General features: G+C 34.2%; 4 protein-coding genes and 1 long non-coding RNA gene across 10 annotated transcripts; 3 read left to right on the top strand and 2 right to left on the bottom strand.

Annotated features, from left to right (window-relative positions):
- LOC104266872 lies at window positions 1-996 on the top strand. Its single transcript, XR_717763.3, has 4 exons — window positions 1-125; window positions 460-512; window positions 820-871; window positions 937-996. It is a non-coding gene; the product is annotated as an uncharacterized LOC104266872 (long non-coding RNA).
- Window positions 997-4,011: 3,015 nt separating this feature from the next.
- Window positions 4,012-5,437, top strand: LOC100180951. Of its 2 annotated transcripts, XM_026835713.1 has the most exons (6): window positions 4,012-4,155; window positions 4,234-4,363; window positions 4,416-4,491; window positions 4,699-4,767; window positions 4,904-4,981; window positions 5,240-5,437. In XM_026835713.1, exons 2-6 carry the CDS (start codon window positions 4,259-4,261, stop codon window positions 5,326-5,328), a joined length of 417 nt encoding a protein of 138 aa, XP_026691514.1. In that variant the 5' UTR covers window positions 4,012-4,155; window positions 4,234-4,258; the 3' UTR covers window positions 5,329-5,437. The 2 variants fall into 2 exon arrangements, with proteins under 2 accessions (XP_026691514.1, XP_002123651.1); XM_002123615.4 differs by lacking the exon at window positions 4,012-4,155 and having other exon boundaries at window positions 4,175-4,363.
- Window positions 5,438-6,171: 734 nt separating this feature from the next.
- Window positions 6,172-12,333, top strand: LOC100185769 (histidine-rich glycoprotein). 5 transcript variants are annotated; one of them, XM_009864157.3, is made up of 13 exons: window positions 6,172-6,280; window positions 6,931-6,994; window positions 7,392-7,463; window positions 7,696-7,776; window positions 7,978-8,067; window positions 8,405-8,485; window positions 8,791-8,868; window positions 9,209-9,328; window positions 9,728-9,964; window positions 10,385-10,521; window positions 11,084-11,192; window positions 11,841-11,950; window positions 12,007-12,333. In XM_009864157.3, the coding sequence occupies exons 1-13, from the start codon at window positions 6,215-6,217 to the stop codon at window positions 12,226-12,228; spliced, it is 1,467 nt and encodes a 488-aa protein (XP_009862459.1). In that variant the 5' UTR covers window positions 6,172-6,214; the 3' UTR covers window positions 12,229-12,333. The 5 variants fall into 5 exon arrangements, with proteins under 5 accessions (XP_009862459.1, XP_002123416.1, XP_026690526.1 ...); XM_002123380.5 differs by lacking the exon at window positions 6,172-6,280 and adding an exon at window positions 6,476-6,586; XM_026834725.1 differs by lacking the exon at window positions 6,172-6,280 and adding an exon at window positions 6,570-6,590.
- LOC100183307 lies at window positions 12,053-16,381 on the bottom strand. Its single transcript, XM_002123169.5, has 4 exons — window positions 15,761-16,381; window positions 14,566-14,721; window positions 13,337-13,492; window positions 12,053-12,830 (listed from the first exon to the last, which is right to left on the bottom strand). Exons 1-4 carry the CDS (start codon window positions 15,912-15,914, stop codon window positions 12,820-12,822), a joined length of 477 nt encoding a protein of 158 aa, XP_002123205.1. The 5' UTR covers window positions 15,915-16,381; the 3' UTR covers window positions 12,053-12,819.
- Window positions 16,382-17,438: 1,057 nt separating this feature from the next.
- Window positions 17,439-19,779, bottom strand: LOC100175559. Its single transcript, XM_002123007.5, has 4 exons — window positions 19,574-19,779; window positions 18,915-19,070; window positions 18,354-18,509; window positions 17,439-18,297 (listed from the first exon to the last, which is right to left on the bottom strand). The coding sequence occupies exons 1-4, from the start codon at window positions 19,725-19,727 to the stop codon at window positions 18,290-18,292; spliced, it is 474 nt and encodes a 157-aa protein (XP_002123043.1). The 5' UTR covers window positions 19,728-19,779; the 3' UTR covers window positions 17,439-18,289.
- Between the last annotated feature and the right edge of the window lie 1,397 nt (window positions 19,780-21,176).

Consider the following 21,176-nt stretch of genomic DNA (forward strand, 5'->3'; position numbering starts at 1 on the left):
AGAAAAATCATGGCAAGGTTAAATTTCTATCTTACGATATTGCTAGTTTCTAGTTGTTCGGTGGAGATCGTCAGTGTTGGTTTAGGTCTCGGTAACAAATTCATATCCCGACAGCCTGGTGTAAAGTAAGAAACAACTTCTAAGCAGTTTTTGCACGCCAGCAATCGCTATAGTACTCTTATATATAGTGGGGTGGGGAAAGATGCACACTTTTAATTGCATTTTCTCGTCGCATTTAGTAGTAAACAAAGAAAATTTAAAGAATTATAAAACCGTATCCCCACGACACCTAAACTATAAAGACGGTTGTTAATTGTTTGAAACACGAATCGAACATTTGAATATAATGTGCTAAAAATATCCCATGCCACCACCATACTATGTAACGTATAATGCTCTCTCTATAAATATCAATAGTTGTGTTTTCTCATGTTAATTCGTGTTCCATTCTGCCTTCAGAAAACTGCATCCCTTTTACAATGTCAAATCATCCCCAGTGAAGATGCAGCAAGGTTTATCTTTGTTTAATCGTTTATTTTTCTCACTTACTTTCGTGATGAAATAAAAAAAATAAAAAAAATAATCATACGCAAAGTTACATACCTGGTAACTCGAAAGGTGGCACGGGGTGTATGAAACAGAACACTCGTGTTATAACGACTGTCGTTTTCCAGCCACACGATGATAAAGTAAGTTAATTTCATTCTTTCGTGATATAAGACACTGTGCATATCAGCATATAATTTAAGTCATGTTATAGGCAATATCCTAATGTGACACAACCATTTTAGCCATTAAGTCACAGTAATACTTTTACAGACGAGTTGCTACTCCTACAAGCCCTGGCGAATGACAAGCTTGATTAGACCAGGTTATAAGAAAGCACTTTTCTTACAATTCTACTTCAATTATATGTTGTATATACCTCTGTTTCAGATTTGTCTTGGTACTGCAACAAAGAAAAAAATATTGAGGCAATAAACTAAATTTAAACTATAGATTCGTGTACTGGATTCCAATTTCCGTCAGTTGTATTCTTTCAGTATCTCAGACTCCCCACACGCCATTTATTCTCTCGGAAATTAACCGACATTTATCAAGAACAGGATCAATCTCCTAAAGATGCCATTAGACTGCTTGGTGTTAGCGCCATTCTTCCGCCTTCCTAAGCGCCTTAGATTAGCTGAGAAATGTTAAAAACTTAATGTCTGACGAAGTGTAAGTCAATTTTTTAAGTTTTTAGAGCATTTCAATATGATGAAAGTAGGCTTGTATATCATGCTATTGTTAGCTTCGAGCTTTCCTTTCGAGGTAGTGAGTAGCGTTTTATTTTGTGCACCGAAACCGAAACCAAAACCGACACCGCTAGCGAAAGTGGCATTTTATTCACGAAACCCAGCAGTAAAAAGTCAGACTTCACGATTTCTGTAAGTAAAAGCTAGAAATTATGCTTTTATGAAAGGTTTATAAATTTAGTTTAAACATTGATTGAATTAGCCAACATACATTTACCAACCACTTAAGGCCAAGTTTACTCCACAACCCCACTTTTGTTTACAGGACAAACAGAATGCAATTTTTAACCTTCTTACATTTATTTTGTGCATATTATGTTGAAATAGTAGGCTCCATTATTGCTACGTTCTATCCCCGATAATTATATTTTTTGAAGTATAGGCAAAGAAGCTACATTTTTTTAAAAAGCTAATTTGCATTTATGCTTTATTTTCAGTTGGGATGTAAAAATCGTCGAAGCAAACAAAATGGACCAAGAAGGTCATGTTAATATAGTTTAATAAATATTGTGTTTTTATTACCTTTCCGTTACCTAATAGCGAAAAGTAATAAATTTATAGAAAATACATATGGTAGAGTGGGGAAGATGGGACACCGTTGACACATATTAACTAAATATCCTGATCGGGTTTTAAACAGTTAACGACGGTCTATGGGAGCCGTGAGGGTAAAGTTTTCCAAAAAAATCGTTAAATGTTTGTTTACTACCAAATTAGAGGAGAAATAGATTGAAACAGTGTCCCATCCTCCCCCACCCTACTATATGCTGTTCAATTATACTACATTTTAAAGCACAAGTTTTTTACCAGCATTATATTTTCACAGACAACGACCAAATTGAAGTTCTGTTGGAACAGTTACTTGAATAAAGTCCTTGAAAGAAATGTGGTTGTAATTCTCTTTCATTTGGTTACTAATCAACGTTCAAAAAATCATTTTAAAATGCAACCACCACAAAAATAAATTTGTTGAAACAATAAACTAAAGTTAAACTATAGATTCGTGTACTGGATTACAGTTTCCGTCAACTATATTCTTTCAGTATCTCAGACTCCCCACACGCCATTTATTCTCTCAGAAATTAACCAACATTTATCAAGAACAGGATCAATCTCTTGAGGATGTCATGAGACTGCTTGGTGTTAGCGCCATTCTTCCGCCTTCTTAACTAAGTAAAGCCTTCATTATAACGCAGTTAACTTGCTACCAGCAGTTATAACGCCATAGATTAGCTGAGAAACGTTAAAAACTTATAATGTTTGACGAAGTTTCGTTTAGTTAAAGTTAAAAAAAAATAATTTCAGATCCTTTCATTATGATGAAATTAGGTTTGCATATCACACTGCTGATAGCTTTGAGCTTTCCCTTTGAGCTAGTGAGTGGCTTTTGGGTTTGGAGACCAAAACCGACACCGACACCGATAGTACAAACGTTAAAAATGAGGCGAAATCTAGTAAAAAAGCAGCCTACCCGATTTAAGTATGTAAAAGACAAAATATGTTTTAGGAATGTTCATAAGTTTAATTAAAAAATCGATAACATCAGCCAACACATAGTTTACCAACCACTAAAGGCCAAGTTTACACTGCAATCTCCCTCCACAATCCCAGTTTAGTTTACAGGACAAACAGAACGCAATTTTAACATTTTATGCATATTACAGTGGGATGCGAAAAGTTAGGACACCTTTTCATTCTATTTTCTCGTCTCATTTGGCAATAAACAAAGTTTAGACAATTAATTATGAAATCTATCCTTACGACTCCCATAGACCGTTGTAAATAATTTAAAACACGGTCAGGATAGTTGGATATTATGTGCTAAAGGTGTTCCGTCTTCCCCACCCAACTATATGTTGAATTGATACATTTTTACCACATTTAAGAACATTTTTTTAAGTATGGGCAAACAGGTTACATTTTTTAAGAAATTAAATTAAATTTTTGTTTTTATTTTTAGTTGGGACGGAAAAAGGGTAAATGAGAACAGAATGAAAGCAGAAGGTGATGTTAATTTATTACGATGAAAATATTTAATATTTTTTTTATTACTTTTCGTTACCTAATAGCTAATAATTTATATGAAATACATATGTTGTTCAATTATACTACACTTGTCAAAGCACACGTTTTTAACCAGCAATATATTTTTACAGACAACGACCAAATTGAAGTTCTGTTGGAACAGTTACTTGAATAAAGTCCTTGAAAGAAATGTGGTTGTAATTCTCTTTCATTTGGTTACTAATGAACATTCAAAATTCAGTTTTTAAAGCTACCACTACGAAAAAGATCCTTTCAAATTGAAATAACAAAACAAGAAAGTTTTAAAATATACATAGTTGGATTCACTGGAATTGACTTTAGGTCAAATTTTTTTAATAAAAGTCGTGTAGTATAAGGCGGGGAAGACGAGACACCTTTAGCACATACAATCTAAATGTCCAGATCGTGTTTCAAACAACTAACAACGGTTCGTGGGACTCGTGAGAAAACGGACGGTTTTTTAATGTAATTTGTCTGTCGATGCATTTAGGCATTTCTGTTTATACTTACACCAATTAAAAAAATATCCAGTTCTCCCTTAACGTTAAGAAACTCGTAGTCGCACCATATCGTTGTATAGCTCACAATGACGTGCTTGTAGTGTGAAGTATCTGCTAGAAAAACAGTGTAGACCTACACGGTTTGTTATTTTATCAAGGTAGTTGTGGCAGTATCATCGCCTTACACGTGTTATAGCCAGTTTTGCCAAGGAGTTACTGAACTCAAACGATTTATTTTGACTGTTTACATCAGACTGAAGTTGCTGGTCAAGTCGATAGTCCCCTTGTATAAGTTATATACTCAAAACTTACAGGTACTAAAGAATGTAAAGACATTTTCTCCTGTGTTTATTAACTGTACAGTTTTTTCACTTGATTTAAATTTGACAAAGGGCCTGTTCAGAGTCAATTATAAAAATGAGATTCACCGTCTTAGTTTTTGTCACTTTCCTGTTTTCGGCATGGGTTTGTATGGCAGCAGAAGTACAGGCACCGCCCGAAGAAAAACCAGGTCTACCGCCGGTAAGGTAGTTTTGAGTAGATTAGCATGGTTTACTATTTGCTGTGTTTTCAGAGAATAACAGAAAAAGATGCAGAAAGAATTAAAGAAATTCACAAACAAATTCCGGGCCTTCATCCAGATACCTTTAGTAAGATCTTGAAAAACTTTTGTTTTTTAGGGGTTTTTGGTCACCAATTTCTCATGTTACGGCCAACCAGTGCTGCTGTGCATGCTTTGTACTATACAATATAAGAATACTAGTTGGTGAATTTACAATATAAAGAATATTTTAACAACATCTTGTGCATATTTAAAGTGAACGGAAAAAAATGAAAGTACTTTACCTGTTTAATAGAAATTATACCAACGTCGTTTCGGACAAAAAGAACTCCCGAACAAATCGAGTCTGACAAAAAAGCTAAAGGTAAGGGTATATACAAACCTTTTTAATGGACTCGATACAATAAAAATATTTTACCTATAAGGCGTTTTAAGAAAACATGTTCTTTCAGACGATTTTTCGGTTTGCTTTTAATCTGAGATTATCGCTTATATTTTAGAACGTTTTCTCGCGAAAGACGTCAGCAAATTACATGAGCATGTAAAATATTACATTGACAACCACAAGGAACTGTATGGTGAGAAAAATAGACTAAACATAGTATGGGGTGAGATGGGACACGTTTTCATTCGCTGTTTTTGTTCTATTTTGAAGTGAACAAAGAATGTTTACAGCATCATATAACTGTAGCTCCGCGACTCTTGCTAAAAACATTTAGAACACAATTTAAAATTTTAGTACTTGGGTCCTAACAATATCCCATCTTACCCCAGAGTTCTAAATGTTATAGACAATTTGGAAGGTGTTAATTTTGGTTGCCTTGATTATTAAATAGGGAACATGACGTTCGAAGAAGCGGAGTTGTTCACTAAGAAGATTGAAGATGAAATGAAACTAGAGGAAACTAAACATGACGAAATGTAACTCCAAAAGGGTTATTTAAAACAGTAATTTTGAAATCGTGCGGTTAATATTCGCCTCCGTGCTTGTCTTGTTGTAGGGAATGGATTAAATAAACGTCGTATAAATAGTATATTGGTTTATTTTGAGATATAATAGGGCGGGGTAAGGTAGACACATTTTTGTTCTCTTTTCTTGCCTCGTATATGGTAGCCAACAAAGAAACACACAATCAGGAAATGTTGGATTTAAATGCCAACAATATGCCTCATAGAAACGTTAATAAAAGTTACCTGCTGTGTACTAGGCAGTAGGCAATTTATGGTCTATCATTAATGCGTAGGGTAAGGTCAGTATATAGACTGGAATAGGAATTACTGGTAAAATACTCGTTTTGTTAGAATAGCCAGGACATACTAATATTACCACAATGTTAGAATAAATTGAGTCTTTTTTTATATATATCAAAGAAATGGTGAAAAATATCAAAGAAATGGTGTTTGAATGTTTGAAGGCCACATGTGCTTTATTAGGATAAGTGACGTGTTAACTCATGCTATTGTATATTTAGCCGACACTTAGCATACCGTTATAATAACAGGAATATGTACAACTATCTGACTTATAAAGCCTACTCCAGCTGAACAAACGGATCGTATACCGCAGGTAAATGGTATGCATGTCCACTAGAACGATAACAATACTGAGTAAAGTCAGAGGAAAAGACGCAGCAAGCAAAAACTTCGAAGGCAAAATAGTTTCAGTGGACGGCCTAAAAATTTTTAATATCCATGTGTTTGATTTGTAAAAAAAATGTAAATGTAAAAAGAATAAAAAAGCGTTTGATGAACTCTCAGTTTCATATTAAATTATTTGAACTATACAGGTATATGCGAGGTGATGAATAGATATGTTTACTTTTCTTGTGCTGTTGTTATGTTTTTGTTCAGTTGGCTGCGACCATTATTATCACGAGGTAAGCGATATAAAACTCATGAAAATCTAGTTTATTTACTAGAAGTGGTTTTCATTTAATATAAAAAACTATTTTCTGGTTATTTCGTGAACAACGTAAGTTCGTAATTACGCAACATATAAATATGGTTCCTTATTTTTGCTACAAATAATATTGTGTTTCAGGTACTCTGATATTATGTCCCGATAAAGTTCAAGCTTATCAAGACTATAATTTTATAGTTTTAATTTATGGCGAGGCAAAGCAAAACGGTGATCACGGGCGCCCCCCCGTGTTGTGTTTGTTATGGTCCAAGCTCTCTTGTGTGTAGGTCTGTTTCTATTTTGCCAGAAAAACATAAATTTATGAATATCAAAATGCAAAACTAGAAGAATTAAACTGAAAAGCTGGTTGATTTTTAAACTGCCAGAATCGCCGGGATGCGTTGTAAATCTACAAATTGTGGATATAACCTCACAAATTATTGTAAATGAACCTGCATACTGCAGTAGCATCTTAGTAGGAAAACACTGATATATTATGTTGGAGAAAAACACGTATTTTGGGTCCCAAATGGGACCCATCTTTCAACAGAAAGACTACAGGAAATATAAAGAGTAAATTCTCTTTCACAATCCACAAACTGAAACTACAATAGTATTTCTTTGTAGGAACTACACAATGAAGTTCACCGATTGGTTAACTCAAAAACAATTGACAAACATAAGCCATCAGGTAAAATTTAACATCTGATAAAAAATGAACATTGCAAAAATTTGTTTTTGTTTAGTTAAACATAAATTGAATATTTTATCATTTATCTCTTTACCTTAAATTAAAAATGTTTTTAGAAAAATGAACCTTTTTAAACATACAAACACAAGCACCGCCTATTACATATGTATAATATAATTAAATATCATGCCTTGTATGTATTACAATGATTGAAGTAATTGTTTTTCACGTTGTTGTATGCTTTATTACAATTTAAAAATAGTTCTGAACTTCAAATTGTAGTATTCTTTATTTGGAATAGTTATATGAATCATAGCAGATTTTTGTGCACTTTATGTTTTTTATTTATTTCTGTGTTTGGTTTCTAATCTTATTTTAACTTGTAATATTTTTGTAGTAAAGGCATCCGATTCAAAGCATCATCAAGACCTACATGATCATGTGAAGAAAATAATGGATTCTCATAAATGTGCGCATGGGTTGATAATACCAACAGAAACTTCCAACTGTTAATCATATTAGCCTTATCATAAATTTGGACACTAAATTATACAACATTTAAAAAATATTGCGTTATATGTGAATAGTTGATAAAAGCAAACACAATAAATGTGAATGAATGGCTTAGTAATAGATTATGTTTTAGTTTTTAAATTTACAAAAATATACGTAAAAAGAATACCTGAAGGTTTTTTATTTAGATCCATCGAAGTCCAAGTCAGCGGATCATGAACAACATCAGCATGCTCAGAAGATTATGGATGCCGCACATAAACATCTTGGTAAAACTTATATTTTATAGAAAATGGCATTTTATGATAAATTATGACTTTAAAAATTAAAATGTATTTATGCATCTTTCAAAATGAGAATTTGAAATAAATTCAAACATTTTTCATTAAGACATGCTATAATATGCACTGTATAACGGCCTTGCTTTTGTATAGTTATTTATAAATTTGAAAATGTCATTAACTGCTTAGCGTCAAAGAAGGAAGAAGAAAAAACCAAAAATGCGAATTCTAAAATACCCGCTCATGATCTTCATAAAGACAACAAGGGATTAAAATCAAGTTGGTATTTTTATAGCTATAAAAGTAAAATATTACACTTCTTAAAATTATATTTGTGTGTGTAAAGTGAAGTTAATAGGTTTGATCTTTATTTGGTGGATAATTAGCAGTCAGAATACATCATAGTTTGCTTTATCCTCGCATTAGCAGGAAAACATTAGTGACCACTGGGTTGGAGCAGTTGACGTTAAGTATCCTGCCCAAGGACACATGCGCCCACAATGGTAGCAACGATGAGCCTTGAACCCATTACCTCTTGGTTAAAGACAATCGCGCTAACCACTTTGCCACAGCGCCGGACAAATTTTAAATTTTTAACATTTGGTCTACCATACAGAAACATCAGACCATCACACTCTAAATCATGAGCATTCTGGTCATGCTAAGAAACTAATGGAAGAAGCACACCACCAATTGGGTAAATTTATAATATTAAAACGAAAACACAACTAAATTTCCATTTATTTTACCTTGTTTTACCAGATGTGATAACTAGATTTACCAGAACTGTTTTTTTTTTTATTTATGGTTGTTTTTTTTATTCATGGTTATTTTAACCTTTATTGAATCTTTGGAGTCATATTTGCAAGCTGGCAGAATGTTTGGATAAATTTAAATATTATGATATCAATAATGTTTATCTTTGTTACCTAACATATTATTTTTGCAATTGCAAGTACAAGTCATAAATCAGTATGTAATCGTTTGAGATTTAATTCACAGCACATGAGAAGAAGAAACTAGAAACAGATCATCATCAAATGGCTAAAGATTTAATGAATACAGCTCACAAGCATGCAGGTGCTGTGTTCATTTAGATGTTAATATTTTTTTACTGTGAAAACAACTTTATTTGTTTCTTCGATTATGGTAGCAAAAATTAACAAATATTTTAAATTTTTAAAAAAGAACAGGATACATTTAGTTGCAAGAAAACAAGTGTGGTTGCTCCACTAAGTATACTTTGGGCAGTTTAAGATTTATTAGTTGGCCCAATTCAATCTTTCGCAGGCATTACAAAGGTCTTACAAATCCAAATATTGTGTACAACTCTCACAAATCCTTTTTAAAAAGTCTTGAAAAGCTAAAAAATAAATTTTGTTTACACAGCATTTGATATAATATCATAATTATTTTGTAGATTCCAAACAGAAAGCAAAAAAACAGATGAAACAGCAAGGGATTAATCATAATAATCATGATGACTTACATAAACATGTGGATGACTATTTAAAGGAACATAGCGAAAAAAGAGAACAAGGTCAGCTACTATTTAATAGTAATATTTCTACGGCTACCATTTTTTACGGGCTACCGTTACAAGACACTTAACGACAATTGCTCCAACCCAGTGGTCACTAATGGGTTGTTCAAATTATCACCCATACATAAAAAAGTTAAAAAAAATAATCACCTACAAAGTAACATCCATGGTAACTCGTAAGCTGACACGAGGTGTTAAACCCGTGTGATAACGACTGTTGTTTCCCGGCCATGCGAGGATTTACATTACATGTATGAAATAATTAAATTACTATACTGGTGCCAACAGTGTGATTATAGACACAAAAAGTTCATCAAATAGTTATCAGTAAAATTGTCTGTTAATAAGACTTTGTTACACAAACTAAATGTATAGCATTGTTTAATCTATTTGAAGCTAAGAGACACTATGATGAGAAAAAGTCCAACAATCACCACCATTGGCATCACGGTCATAACAGTCATTCACATCATGACCAAATTCACCACCACCATGATCATGATTTTCATAGTCATGGGCATCATGATCATGATTTTAACCATCACGAGTTTCATGATCATCACGTTCCTTATGATCATGAAATGGATAAAGCAGCGCAGAAAATGTACAAAGAGTTGGGAGTCCGTCACCTTGGTGAGTGGAGTAAATTTGTAAGATGTTGATGCAGCTCGTACAGTCATATAATAGCAATAATGTTGTTAGAAAGTTGTGTTTGTTTGCCTGTTCGTTTCTCTTATAGTTTATTTACTTTATTTTTTTATTTAATATTTACCCCCTTTAGTTTGTTTGGTTTTAGTTGATTTAGCCTGTTTATTTCTCTTAATAGGGTTTAATTAATTTAAAGAGGCAAGTTAGTGGAAGGCAACCCACTTCCCAATGCTTACCATGTAATAACAAACTAATTTTAAAACTATACAGTTTACTAACTTTTTGCCAGTAAAATGTTTTATAAGTGATTTGAAATCAGCTTAGTTAAGTTCATTCATTCATTTATGCCTATTCATGTACATACTTAAAAATATCAAACCAACAACACATTAATTATTTTTACAGCATCTGGCAAAAGTGGTAAGGTATCTACAGAGACGACCAATCACCTACTTCAGTATTATACACTGAGTTTACAAACTGGCGAGAATTGTTACTTTCAGAATGTAACAAAAGACTCCAATATAATTATTGATTTTAAGGTAGGCTAAGAGATGGTATTCTTGGCTACTAACCGAACTAGTCACCAGCTAAATTTGATTTTGCTTGTTCAGTTGCCCAAATTAAATTTTAATCGATTTTGACCGAATAACTTCTGTAATAAACAATACACAGAAACTTAGTCGGCCGATTAAATGTAAAAAACTCCGACTCAATTTTAGTTAATCTAATCAAAAAAGGTGGTAACCAACAATTACCGTGAACGACTAAACTCGGTAGCTGAGAATACCCTCCCAGGTCTGCTAACATGATGAAACAAGCGGTTATTGTTGTAGTGTGCTGCTGTTAATTCAATATTACCCATTTAAACCATTCTGTGAATTGTCTAATAAAAATAACTCACTTAAAAAATGTACCACTAATATTTAGGTATTGTTTGGTTTTTAGTACATTTGTTATAACTTAGTGCAAAGCGATACTTTAGTATTGTTCTAATTTCTATTCCGCGCTTAAACTCTCTCATATTTGAGTTTGTCAAATCAATTGTAATATAAATACAAAAGTGTGTGATTTCCTTATGCACATCTTACCGTGATATTCCAGCAAACATCTGGTGAAACAGTCTTGGTGAAAGTTTTTGATCCAAACAACAAAATTATCGTGGAAACAAAGAGAGTTTTTGGGACTTTATACGCCACAGCTAAGCTAGATGGTAAGAGAAAACTATTTTGTAAACAGTAGTAACTTGTGTATCGATGGTATAATCAAGTACTTAGTTTAAACCTAAGATTCTAACCCGATTCCTTTAGCTTCCTTGATTGATGGTTACCTATGAGATATGACAGAACATAGACAGTCGTTATAACACTATTTTTTTGGCCCAAAGGTGTGTGTTTTTTAGGGGGATTTACTTTATTTACAATAAGTTTTTTTAGCAAACAGGCAATCATAGTGTGCAATGGTCATGTAAGTTGCTGTTAAAAACTCAGCTGTGTAAGGAAGTTGTAGACAGAATAAGTGGAAGTGTATACCAAAGTTGTAGTGCAAGAATTGGCATGAAGAATACTAAATATACATTTTATGGAGCTTGCAACAGCATTGTGAATGAAACCACCCTCTTTTTTATCGAACAAATACATTAACATAGTATATAGTAACACCAACTGCAAAGGTTTCAACATTTGTGAATACTGCTCTAGTCAAAAAAAGACACGATCGAGTGAAGTAAGTCTATAACCCCCAAAACGAAGTTGGCAAAAAACGAAGAACTGTTTTGTTGGATATAATTATTGCATTCTACCGTTTTCGTTGTCTTTTTCTGCATTCAATACGCCACAATTATCGATTTCTTTCCGCGCAGGACCGTATCATGTGTGTATATACAATCCGTATTGGAGTACGCGTAAAGTGTTTATGATTTTAGACGTGGAACCGCTCGATTTAGGAGAGCATTACAAGACTCACGACCAGGTCACTTTTCAGTTTTTTTAGGCTAAGTAGTTTTTGTAATCGTCCTAACTCTTTAGGTGCATTTCTTTCATCCTTTGAACGAAATTTTGAAACAAACTCGGCGTTTGCGAGCTTTGGTGGTTTATGACAAAACTAGATGGTCCATGCGGAATTATGAGGAGACGTATTATACAAGCACTATGATGAACAGGTCTTGGTATATGCTCTACTTGGCATTGGCAATCTACTTTTACAAGTGGTGGCCATACACAAAGTGTTTGGCAATGCAGCAAGCCTAAATTTATTACTTGCTCAAGATAAAGTGACATACCGAATGCAAGCCCAGGTTTAAATATACCCTTTGCGTGAAACGTTCACATCAATAAAAGATTCTCGCTATCCGGTTACATAGTTTTTTTATCGGAACATCAGCGCGATAATAGCTAAAGTACAGTTGTATCTGCATTGTGACATCATTTAGAAATCACCACACATTCCATAAATTGGACAATTAAGCTTGTGCGGGAACAATTTTGATGCAAAAGTAAAACTATATTCATTGGACCTTAATTCGGTTTCCAAATGAATACACACTTGTGACTTAGTGAGTAAGCAAATGCATAGCGCTTCCGTAAATAATATGACTCCGGACCCATTTAAAATTGGTTAGTCCCCGTAATTTAACACAGTTTCAAAATGAAGGTAAAATAACAAAAATACCACCCAAATCCATGGTTAAAAATGATATATTATTTAGTATACACGAAGACAGCTTGTTTATGTGGTTACACAAATAAAAAAAAGTGCACAGCCGCGCTGAACAAGAAACTCCCAAGTCTTTATTCGGTTCAAATGAATAATGGCGATATGCGGTTTTCTTTGAAACACCTTTACTCCGACTCTGGAAAACAAGTGTTCGAATTAGTTTATTTAAACTTTTCCAACTCTCTCAGCTTTCTCACGTGTATATGTATAAGGTAAAGGAAAACTAGACACCTTTAGCACATAATATCCAAATATTTGTTCGTATTTTAAGCAATTAATAACGGTCTATGGGAGTTATGAGGATCTGGTTTTATAATTCTTTGAATGTTCTTTGTTTACTATCAAGTGGGACAAAAAAAATAGAATGAAAAGTTGTCCCATATCCCCCACCCCACTACACCATTGCAGAAACGCCATGAAAAAGTTGCTAATGGATAATATACGCGAACAGATACCAAGGTACCTGTAAGATACGCATTAAATTAAATTGCGCATTAACAAGTCACGCATGTGCGGTGTTTAACGTACGGAAACTTCGTAAATCTTTAACTTAAGGAAGCAAATTGTTTGGGCAATATTAGGTTGATAAAAATTTAAACAACAAACAAACTTTTACGCAACACTGCTATATATAACTCCTACCAAATGTCTTGTAAGCTTTGATCCCCAGTATTCCAGCTACCAAAGCCAATATGGCGCCCAGCAGTGTCATTCCGAAGCTATAGCCCAAGGTAACAGTGGAGGAAACGCTGAAGAAAAATGAAACAGCGACTGCGATCCCAACGACTGAGAAGAATGCTGTCGACGTATAAAACATGGTTTATATTAAAAAATACAAGTGGTCCTGGTTTTAAAGGGACGGTGCTTTTATTTTAATAGTTGTAGACTAGAGACTAGAGAGCTGTCGACTTTTATAACACCAATTTTGCTTTTACGATCGTACCGTTTTTTGTTAGGGTGGGGTAAAATAGGACATGATTTTAACCACATCGTATAATAGGAACCCAACATTATCCCATTTTACCCCATAGTAATATATATGGCCGATTGTATGAATAAATGTAACTAGCTTTACCCTCGCAGGACCAAAACACCACAGTCCATAACACGGGTGTTCTGTTTCATATACACTTCGGGCCAGCTTACGAGTTATGTGTATGTTACTTTGTGGGTGAATATTTTGGAGGGATTTTTATTACATTTGGCTGATAACTTGTAAAACCTATTAATGACCACTGGGTTGGAGCAATTGTCGTTAAGGTTCGCCTTGCTCAAAGACAAATATGCCCACAACGGTAACAGCGACTGCCTCATTATTTTTCTTCTTCTTACTTTGTCTCTAAGCCGGATAATTATGTTTTATTACGAGACGCCACTGGAAAAAAACGTCAGCCTAATCAAAACACTGAACAACCATTAAAATTAATTCAGTGCTGCTTTAATCAGTCGGATTATAACTCAATGCTTACGTTTCCTATGGAAACAATAACTCTGATCGTACTAATGAGTGTATCCGGGATGTTAAGATGTTAGACAATGCATGTATTCCTCATATCCTTGTCTTATTGTTCATATCCTGGTGCTTACAGAATGCAATACAGACGGAAAATGACAAATGCAGTACCGGCTGAAGTTGAATGCACTGTACGCGCACTCTTTGCTAACGAAAACATATTGGTGTATAGCATTTAACCAAGACTTAAGAGCGGGCAAAACCGTTTTCCAAGACAAAATTCCGATGTTTTACAAATATAATTAACGACCTAGCGTAGGCTATACTTTTAATTGATCAGCTTTTTTAATCCAACTATATGACATGGTGTAGAAACTTCTGAACAATCCATTTGTAACTTTGATGAAATTTTACAAACCTGATACAATAGAGAGTACGGATCCACCCAAAATCAGGTTTTTCTTTGGACCAGAACACCCGCACCCAACCCCAACTAAAATTACTCCGACAAATTCCATTATGAACGAGAGAACTAACAATGCCAGAGCTGCCGATAACTTTGCCGGACGACTGACTGCAAAGAAGTAGTTTTACAAATAAAAATCGCCCACAAACGTAGGATTAATATAACTTTAATTAAGCATAGAAATTAATAACAGAAAAATATAATTTTATAGTTGTATTTATAAACTTTACATGGCAAGCTAGATCAGGTGGTTAATTTCGGTAGGTTAACTCAAGTTTCAGAACACTATTAATATAAAAATAACTTAATTGTTTGTCCCGTCTTTCCCCACATTGCATTTTTGTATAGGATTTCGTTGCTAAACTTTAAAAGGTTTTGTTTTAATTCAGCAATTTATACTTTAGGGTTCATTAAAATTTAACATACCGATATAATACCAAAATAATATATGAAAATTGTATTCGAAATTCAGTCACACTTGGAGATAATTTATGAGAAGTGTCTTAGTGTAGGCCTATATATAGTAATACCCAAAATATGTAAACTTTGTTAATCAATATTATCCATTGTCTGTTATTACTAGTTGATATGCATTTGTAAAATACAATATTTATTATTTGATGTTTGAACAATAACCATCAATGTTTAATCACATTTTTTTTATATAATATTATAATGTGGGTATAACATGTAAAAACTATAGCAGTGTAGGGCAAGAAAAGAATGCCTAAACTTGTTTTTCGAAGCGTTTAATATTATTTCGTGATATTTACGCGTATTTATAATAAAAAAAATCATTTATTGAATAAATGATTTTTAATATAATGAAACTCAGTTATTATTCAAAACTAACAAGGATTCTTAACTGTCCCGTCTTGTTTGTTTTCGAATTTGTAAAATTACACCGGTTGTGCGAATCGCCAAATAACTCCTTGTGTGTTTTGATATCTTTTTGGGAATTGCTAATTAATAAAGATATGATAGTACTAATTCCAGGTATCACCCAAATAACGTCATATATTTTTATTTTGAAAGTATTGGGCAAAATGTGATTTAGTGTCCCCACTCTAATATACAACATAAACCCGCTATTTCACTATAAGGGGTATAGATGGAATACAGTTGTTGAAGTCAAAGCGTTGCTTACCGTAACTTATACATGTAGAATAACCACATGCGCCCAACAAGCCCCACGAAGCGTTTGTTGCGATTATCCATGCCGGAGTTACGAAGCCGATTAATATAAAGAGTCCTCCGAGGCTCATGTTGACAATAGACGCGATCTGGAGATTTCTTGTCATGTTTAAGAGAAGTGAGCAAACGTAAAACTAAGTAAAATCGTAAAAAATCAGTTGTTTTCTGCAAAGTACTTCCACAAAATGAGGAGTGAAATAAACATGAACTGATCTTGCAAAATTGCATACGCTGCATTTAAAAACTAGGCATAACTTTTGAAAACAAACGTTAAAAAAAATGATGATTGCTAGTGCATCACTGCATCACCAGACACTGTTAACGAAATTATCTGAATCTTTGTTTTAACAACTACGCTTTGCGGATAGCTGCGCCTCAACTGGCTGAAATAAACAATTTGCTTTAGACAAATGCGTAAATCTGCTTGTGAAGAAGGCATTGGAATGAACAATTGTGACGTTGACAAAATATATTCATGAGAGAAAAAGGCTGCTGATGTCGTATAGCTATAAGCCGATGCATTCATTCGAATACAAACGAAGTCGGTTTTGTATTCCATATGATTTTATTTTATTTATTTTTTTTTACTTGAAGATCGAATTGCAGCTGTTTTATATGTTTTCTTACTCTCTCAAAAGAGTCTTGCTTACAGAATACCGACAGAGTTATCTGCTATAACAGCTATAACCATAGAAAGTATCACACTTGCTAGGTTTATTCCGTTTAATAGGCATTGTGTTACCGTTGTTACCGTGTGTGTATTGACATTTTTTTGCAAAGAGTCTAAGGGAATACTGAGATAATAAAATGTCTGCCCAATAATTAGTGGGGCGTTTCTGTCGTATATAAATAACTTATAGCGCCTTCTGCCTTAACCGATTTCTGTTTTTCCTTGCCTTGATACCACAAAGAGTTTATACTAACGCTGGGAAGTTTCCATACACAATTCGATTAAATATAGTTTCACCTTTTGTCGGGGCGCGAGTGCATGTAACCGAGAGGTAATAGGTGCAAGGCCTGTCCATGCTACCATTGTGGGCGTATGTGTTCTTGAACAAGACATTTAACGGCAGTTGCTTCAACCCAGTGGTAATTAATTGGTTGTTTAAATTATTAGGCTTACATAAAAAAGGGGAAAAATCAACAAAAAATAATCACCTATAAAGTAACATAGGACACCTTTAACAAATAATTTCCAAATATCTTGATCGTATTTTAAACAATTAACAACGATCTATATGAAAGCCATGAGGATAGGGTTTTATAATCTTTGAATTTTCTTTGTTTACTACCAAATGGGACAAGAAAATAGACGGAAAAGATGTCCTATCTTCCCCCAACCGACAATATATGGTAACTCGTAAACCGCCAAATGGTGTATAAACACCCGTGTTATAACGACTGACGTTTTCCGGCCACGCGAGGATAAAGTAAGTTATTCACACACACACACACACACACACACACACACGTGTGTGGGCAATGGCCAAATGCTACTAAATGTTTGCAACGTCACACGCCTAAACTTGAAAATATATTAAATACTAAAGTGACTTACCAATTAGAGAACACCCAAGTTTAAATACATATACTACATGTTGTTGTAAAATGTAGAAATTTATATACCCATATAAACCGATTAAATGATTTATTATATGCTTATATACGTGCACTCGCAAATTGACAGGTACACAATTAAATGCAAAACAAAATCGAGAAAAAATATGCTCTATGTATGGTTTAGTTAAAATGCTAATTTTATTTTTATTTTATTTATACATAGTTTTTTTTAGGCGCACAGCAACTTTGTTAACATTTAATAAGAAATTCCCAGTCATTACGGTTAATGTAGTTCGTCTTACGGTTTTATTGGAAACTTGACTTAATGTGTATAGTAGGGTTGGTGGAAGATGGGACACCTTTAACACGTATTATCCAAATATCCTGATCGGGATTTAAACATTTAACAACGGTCTATGGGAGTCCTGAGGTTACAGTTTTATAGTTCTTTGAATGTTCTTTGTTTACTATCAAATGGGACGAGAAAATAGAATGAAAAGCTGTCCCATCTTCCCCCAACCTACTATATATAGTAACTTTTTAGCAAGAATCAAACGTTAAAGCGACGCTTAATTCGAATCTTACAACGTTTAGTACTGGAAGGTAAGATGGGACACCTTTAACTTATAATATCCAATTATCATGTTCGTAATTTATACAATTAACAACAACGGTATAGGGCTTAGTAATTCTTCGAATGTTCTTTATTTACTACTAAATGGGACAGGAAAATAGAATAAAAAGGTGTCACATCTTTCCCCACCCCATAATACTTCGTATACACAAGCATATATATCTGTAGATAATCAACTAGGTTATATAGGTGTAAAACAAAAAGTGGCAAACAAGAGATTTTGGTTTTATTTGGTCCAAGTAAGAAATTTTGAGATTTTCCGTTTCAGAATCCCCTCTCTAAAAACACCTAGTTCTCTAGAAATCAAGTTTAAAATTCAATTTCTCTCTTAAGAACGGATATTAAAATTTACCAAATGTCTTGTAAGCTTTGATCCCCAGTGTTCCAGCTACCACCGCCAATATGACGGCTAGCAGTGTCATTCCGAAGCTATAGCCCAAGGTAACAGTGGAGAAAACGCTGAAGAAATATGAAACAGCGACTCCGAGCCCAACGACTGCGAAGAATGCTGTGGACATAAATAATGGTTCTCATGAAATGTTATTTTACGAATAAATGTATGCATTTGGAATGTTCGGCGTTAATAATACACATCGGGCCATATTTACAACTGTTGTAAAGTGGGAATGTTTTATAAGTATCTGATGCACAAACGGTGCTGTATACTTGTCGTATAGACATCTAAAATCTAATAAAGCCCTATTTAATAAAAACGAAAACAGTTTTCTAATTGCATTTTTGCACATATATAGCGAAATTAATAACAGATCTCTGGTAAAAGTTGTATATAAAACGTTTTTATTTCGAATTTCCATAACCGCTAGTTTTATATTCTCTATATTAAATAAACAAATTTACACTAAACCATGGGAAATTATAAATTTAGAACGTATTTTTACGACATTGTACAAACCTGATACAATAGAGAGTACGGATCCACCCAAAATCAGATTTTTCTTTGGACCAGAACACCCGCATCCAACCCCAACTAAAATAACTCCGACAAATTCCATTATGAACGAGAGAACTAACAATGCCAGAGCAGCCGATAACTTTGCCGGACGACTGACTGCAAAAAAATGTGCATTTTATACGAGTTAGGCATGGTCAGCACCTACAGAAATGTGGGGAAAGATGGACACCTTTTCATTCTACTTCCTCGTATCATTTGGCAGTAAACAAAGAAAATTCAAATATAAAACCGTGTCCTCACGACTTCTTGTTGATTGTTTAAAACACGATCACGATGTTTGGATATTATGTGCTAAAGGTGTCCCGTATACACTCAAATTACTGTGGGGCAAGATTGGATACCATTAGAACCGAAATACCATATTTCTGGGTCGTATTTTTAACAATTGTAATGCTATTTTGGAAACGCGGGCTTTTCGGTATATAATTCTGTAAATATTATTTGTTTACTTTTACTACAAATGGCTTGCATCTTACCCCACCGTACTATGACTATTATTTTGCTTAAAGTTGAATTTGTTTATCGCCGTCTTAATATATATAGCTGTTATTAAACTACGAAATATATTATGCAGTTGTTGAAGCCAAAGCATTACTTACTGTAACTTGCACATCTAGAATATGTACATGCGCCCAACAAGCCGACCGAACCGTCAGTAAAAATAACCCACGCCGGAGTTACAAAGCCGATTAATATAAAGAGTCCTCCGAGGCTCATGTTGACAATAGACGCGATCAGAAGATTTCTTGTCATGTTTCCTTTAATGCAATATCAGACACACGTAAAAAGTAAAGAATCTACAAAAAATACTGCGACATAAAGTAGAATTTTGAATTAGAAAAAAGATTGAAACTGATTGGAATTGAATTTTTAGTACGCATAACCGCGAAAGCTGTTTATATAGTAGGGTGGGGGGAGATGGGACACCTTTAGCACATAATATCCAGATATTCTGATCGTGTTTTAAACAATTAACAACGGTCTATGAGAGTCATGAGGACATAGTTTCATATTTCTTTGAATGTTCTTTGTTCACCACTAAATGGGACGAGAAAATAGAGTTAAAAAGTGTCCCATCTTCTCCCATCCTACTGTAAATACAGTAAGGTGGGACCTTTTATTTCTCAGCTTATCATTTGGAACAAACTACATTCAAAAATTATAAAACCATATCCTCACAACTCACATAGGCCGTTGGTGATTGTTTAAAACACAATTCGTTTTTTTAATATTATTTGCTGAAGGTGTCTATCTCCCCCCTAAACCATTCCTTTAACTGCTTTTAATTTTGACTATTCCGGGGAAAGCTATCGATTTTAAACCTTTTTTCCACGTAAAGGGTGATTTTTCCAAACGTTTGAATTTGCATATATGACTTTCTGTTATTTAACTACATAATACGTCACTTACAATATCAGACTGCTGGTTGTAATGTCCTACGTCATTTTCCTATTACCCGGCTGCTGATGTATTTTCCTCTATTTTGTTTTCGTAATCGGAGGGAGGTGGATCCGTTCCAACCGCCTATTGGCAGTGCTACGTGCTATGTGAATCATGATTGTGATACTGCGTGGTTTGAAATCCTGTCACCATGGCACCAAAAACACTTAATCATCGTGTCCTTAAAAACTAAACGGTATATACGCCTACCCAGATGGCAACAGTCGCTAAATTATGTATACCCATACCCCGTGGCAAATATGATTGAACCGAAATGTTTATTGTTTATCCGGGTTCAACTGCGTTGTAAAATAGTAGAAACCGAAAAACAAACATAATTGTTATTGTGGTTTCATTTAATTGACAGAAACCGAAAACGTCATTGTTGATGTACTGATGTATTTTGTTATGTAACGGTAGTGTCACGCGTAACGTACTGTTGTAAATACCGGGTGTTAGATGCGGAGTTCCTATACATGCTACTTTTGCTGCCACAGCAGATGTTGTATAGATTGACTTCAGAGGTTGCGTACTCAAGTTAGACTGAACGCCTATAGACTATTTGGACTCGTTTTCTATTCGGTTTTGACTGCTTTATCAAATAGCAGATGCTTTGTCCCTATAACATTTATAGTACCACTAACGACCGACGCCGTGGCAAAGTCGTTAGCGCGCCTGCCTGTAACCCAGAGGTAATGGGTTCAAGGCTCGTCGCTGCTACCATTGTGGGCATATGTGTCCTCGGGCAAGACATTTACCGAC

The sequence above is a fragment of the Ciona intestinalis genome, chromosome 1 (genome assembly GCF_000224145.3).
Source record: "Ciona intestinalis chromosome 1, KH, whole genome shotgun sequence".
Lineage (NCBI taxonomy): Eukaryota > Metazoa > Chordata > Ascidiacea > Phlebobranchia > Cionidae > Ciona > Ciona intestinalis.

Excerpts from the sequence above, each read along its gene's own strand:
- LOC100180951 (XM_026835713.1), top strand. The coding sequence starts at position 4,259 with ATGAGATTCACCGTCTTAGTTTTTGTCACTTTCCTGTTTTCGGCATGG. Across the intron at positions 4,768-4,903 it reads GTCTGACAAAAAAGCTAAAG|AACGTTTTCTCGCGAAAGAC; the intron begins GTAAGGGTATAT and ends CTTATATTTTAG. Across the intron at positions 4,982-5,239 it reads CAACCACAAGGAACTGTATG|GGAACATGACGTTCGAAGAA; the intron begins GTGAGAAAAATA and ends ATTATTAAATAG.
- LOC100185769 (XM_009864157.3), top strand. The coding sequence starts at position 6,215 with ATGTTTACTTTTCTTGTGCTGTTGTTATGTTTTTGTTCAGTTGGCTGC. Across the intron at positions 9,329-9,727 it reads TAGCGAAAAAAGAGAACAAG|CTAAGAGACACTATGATGAG; the intron begins GTCAGCTACTAT and ends ATCTATTTGAAG. Across the intron at positions 10,522-11,083 it reads ATATAATTATTGATTTTAAG|CAAACATCTGGTGAAACAGT; the intron begins GTAGGCTAAGAG and ends GTGATATTCCAG.
- LOC100183307 (XM_002123169.5), bottom strand. The coding sequence starts at position 15,914 with ATGACAAGAAATCTCCAGATCGCGTCTATTGTCAACATGAGCCTCGGA. Across the intron at positions 14,722-15,760 it reads TTCTACATGTATAAGTTACG|TCAGTCGTCCGGCAAAGTTA; the intron begins GTAAGCAACGCT and ends ACTTCTTTGCAG. Across the intron at positions 13,493-14,565 it reads CGTACTCTCTATTGTATCAG|CATTCTTCTCAGTCGTTGGG; the intron begins GTTTGTAAAATT and ends ATACGTCGACAG.
- LOC100175559 (XM_002123007.5), bottom strand. The coding sequence starts at position 19,727 with ATGACAAGAAATCTTCTGATCGCGTCTATTGTCAACATGAGCCTCGGA. Across the intron at positions 19,071-19,573 it reads TTCTAGATGTGCAAGTTACA|TCAGTCGTCCGGCAAAGTTA; the intron begins GTAAGTAATGCT and ends ATTTTTTTGCAG. Across the intron at positions 18,510-18,914 it reads CGTACTCTCTATTGTATCAG|CATTCTTCGCAGTCGTTGGG; the intron begins GTTTGTACAATG and ends TTATGTCCACAG.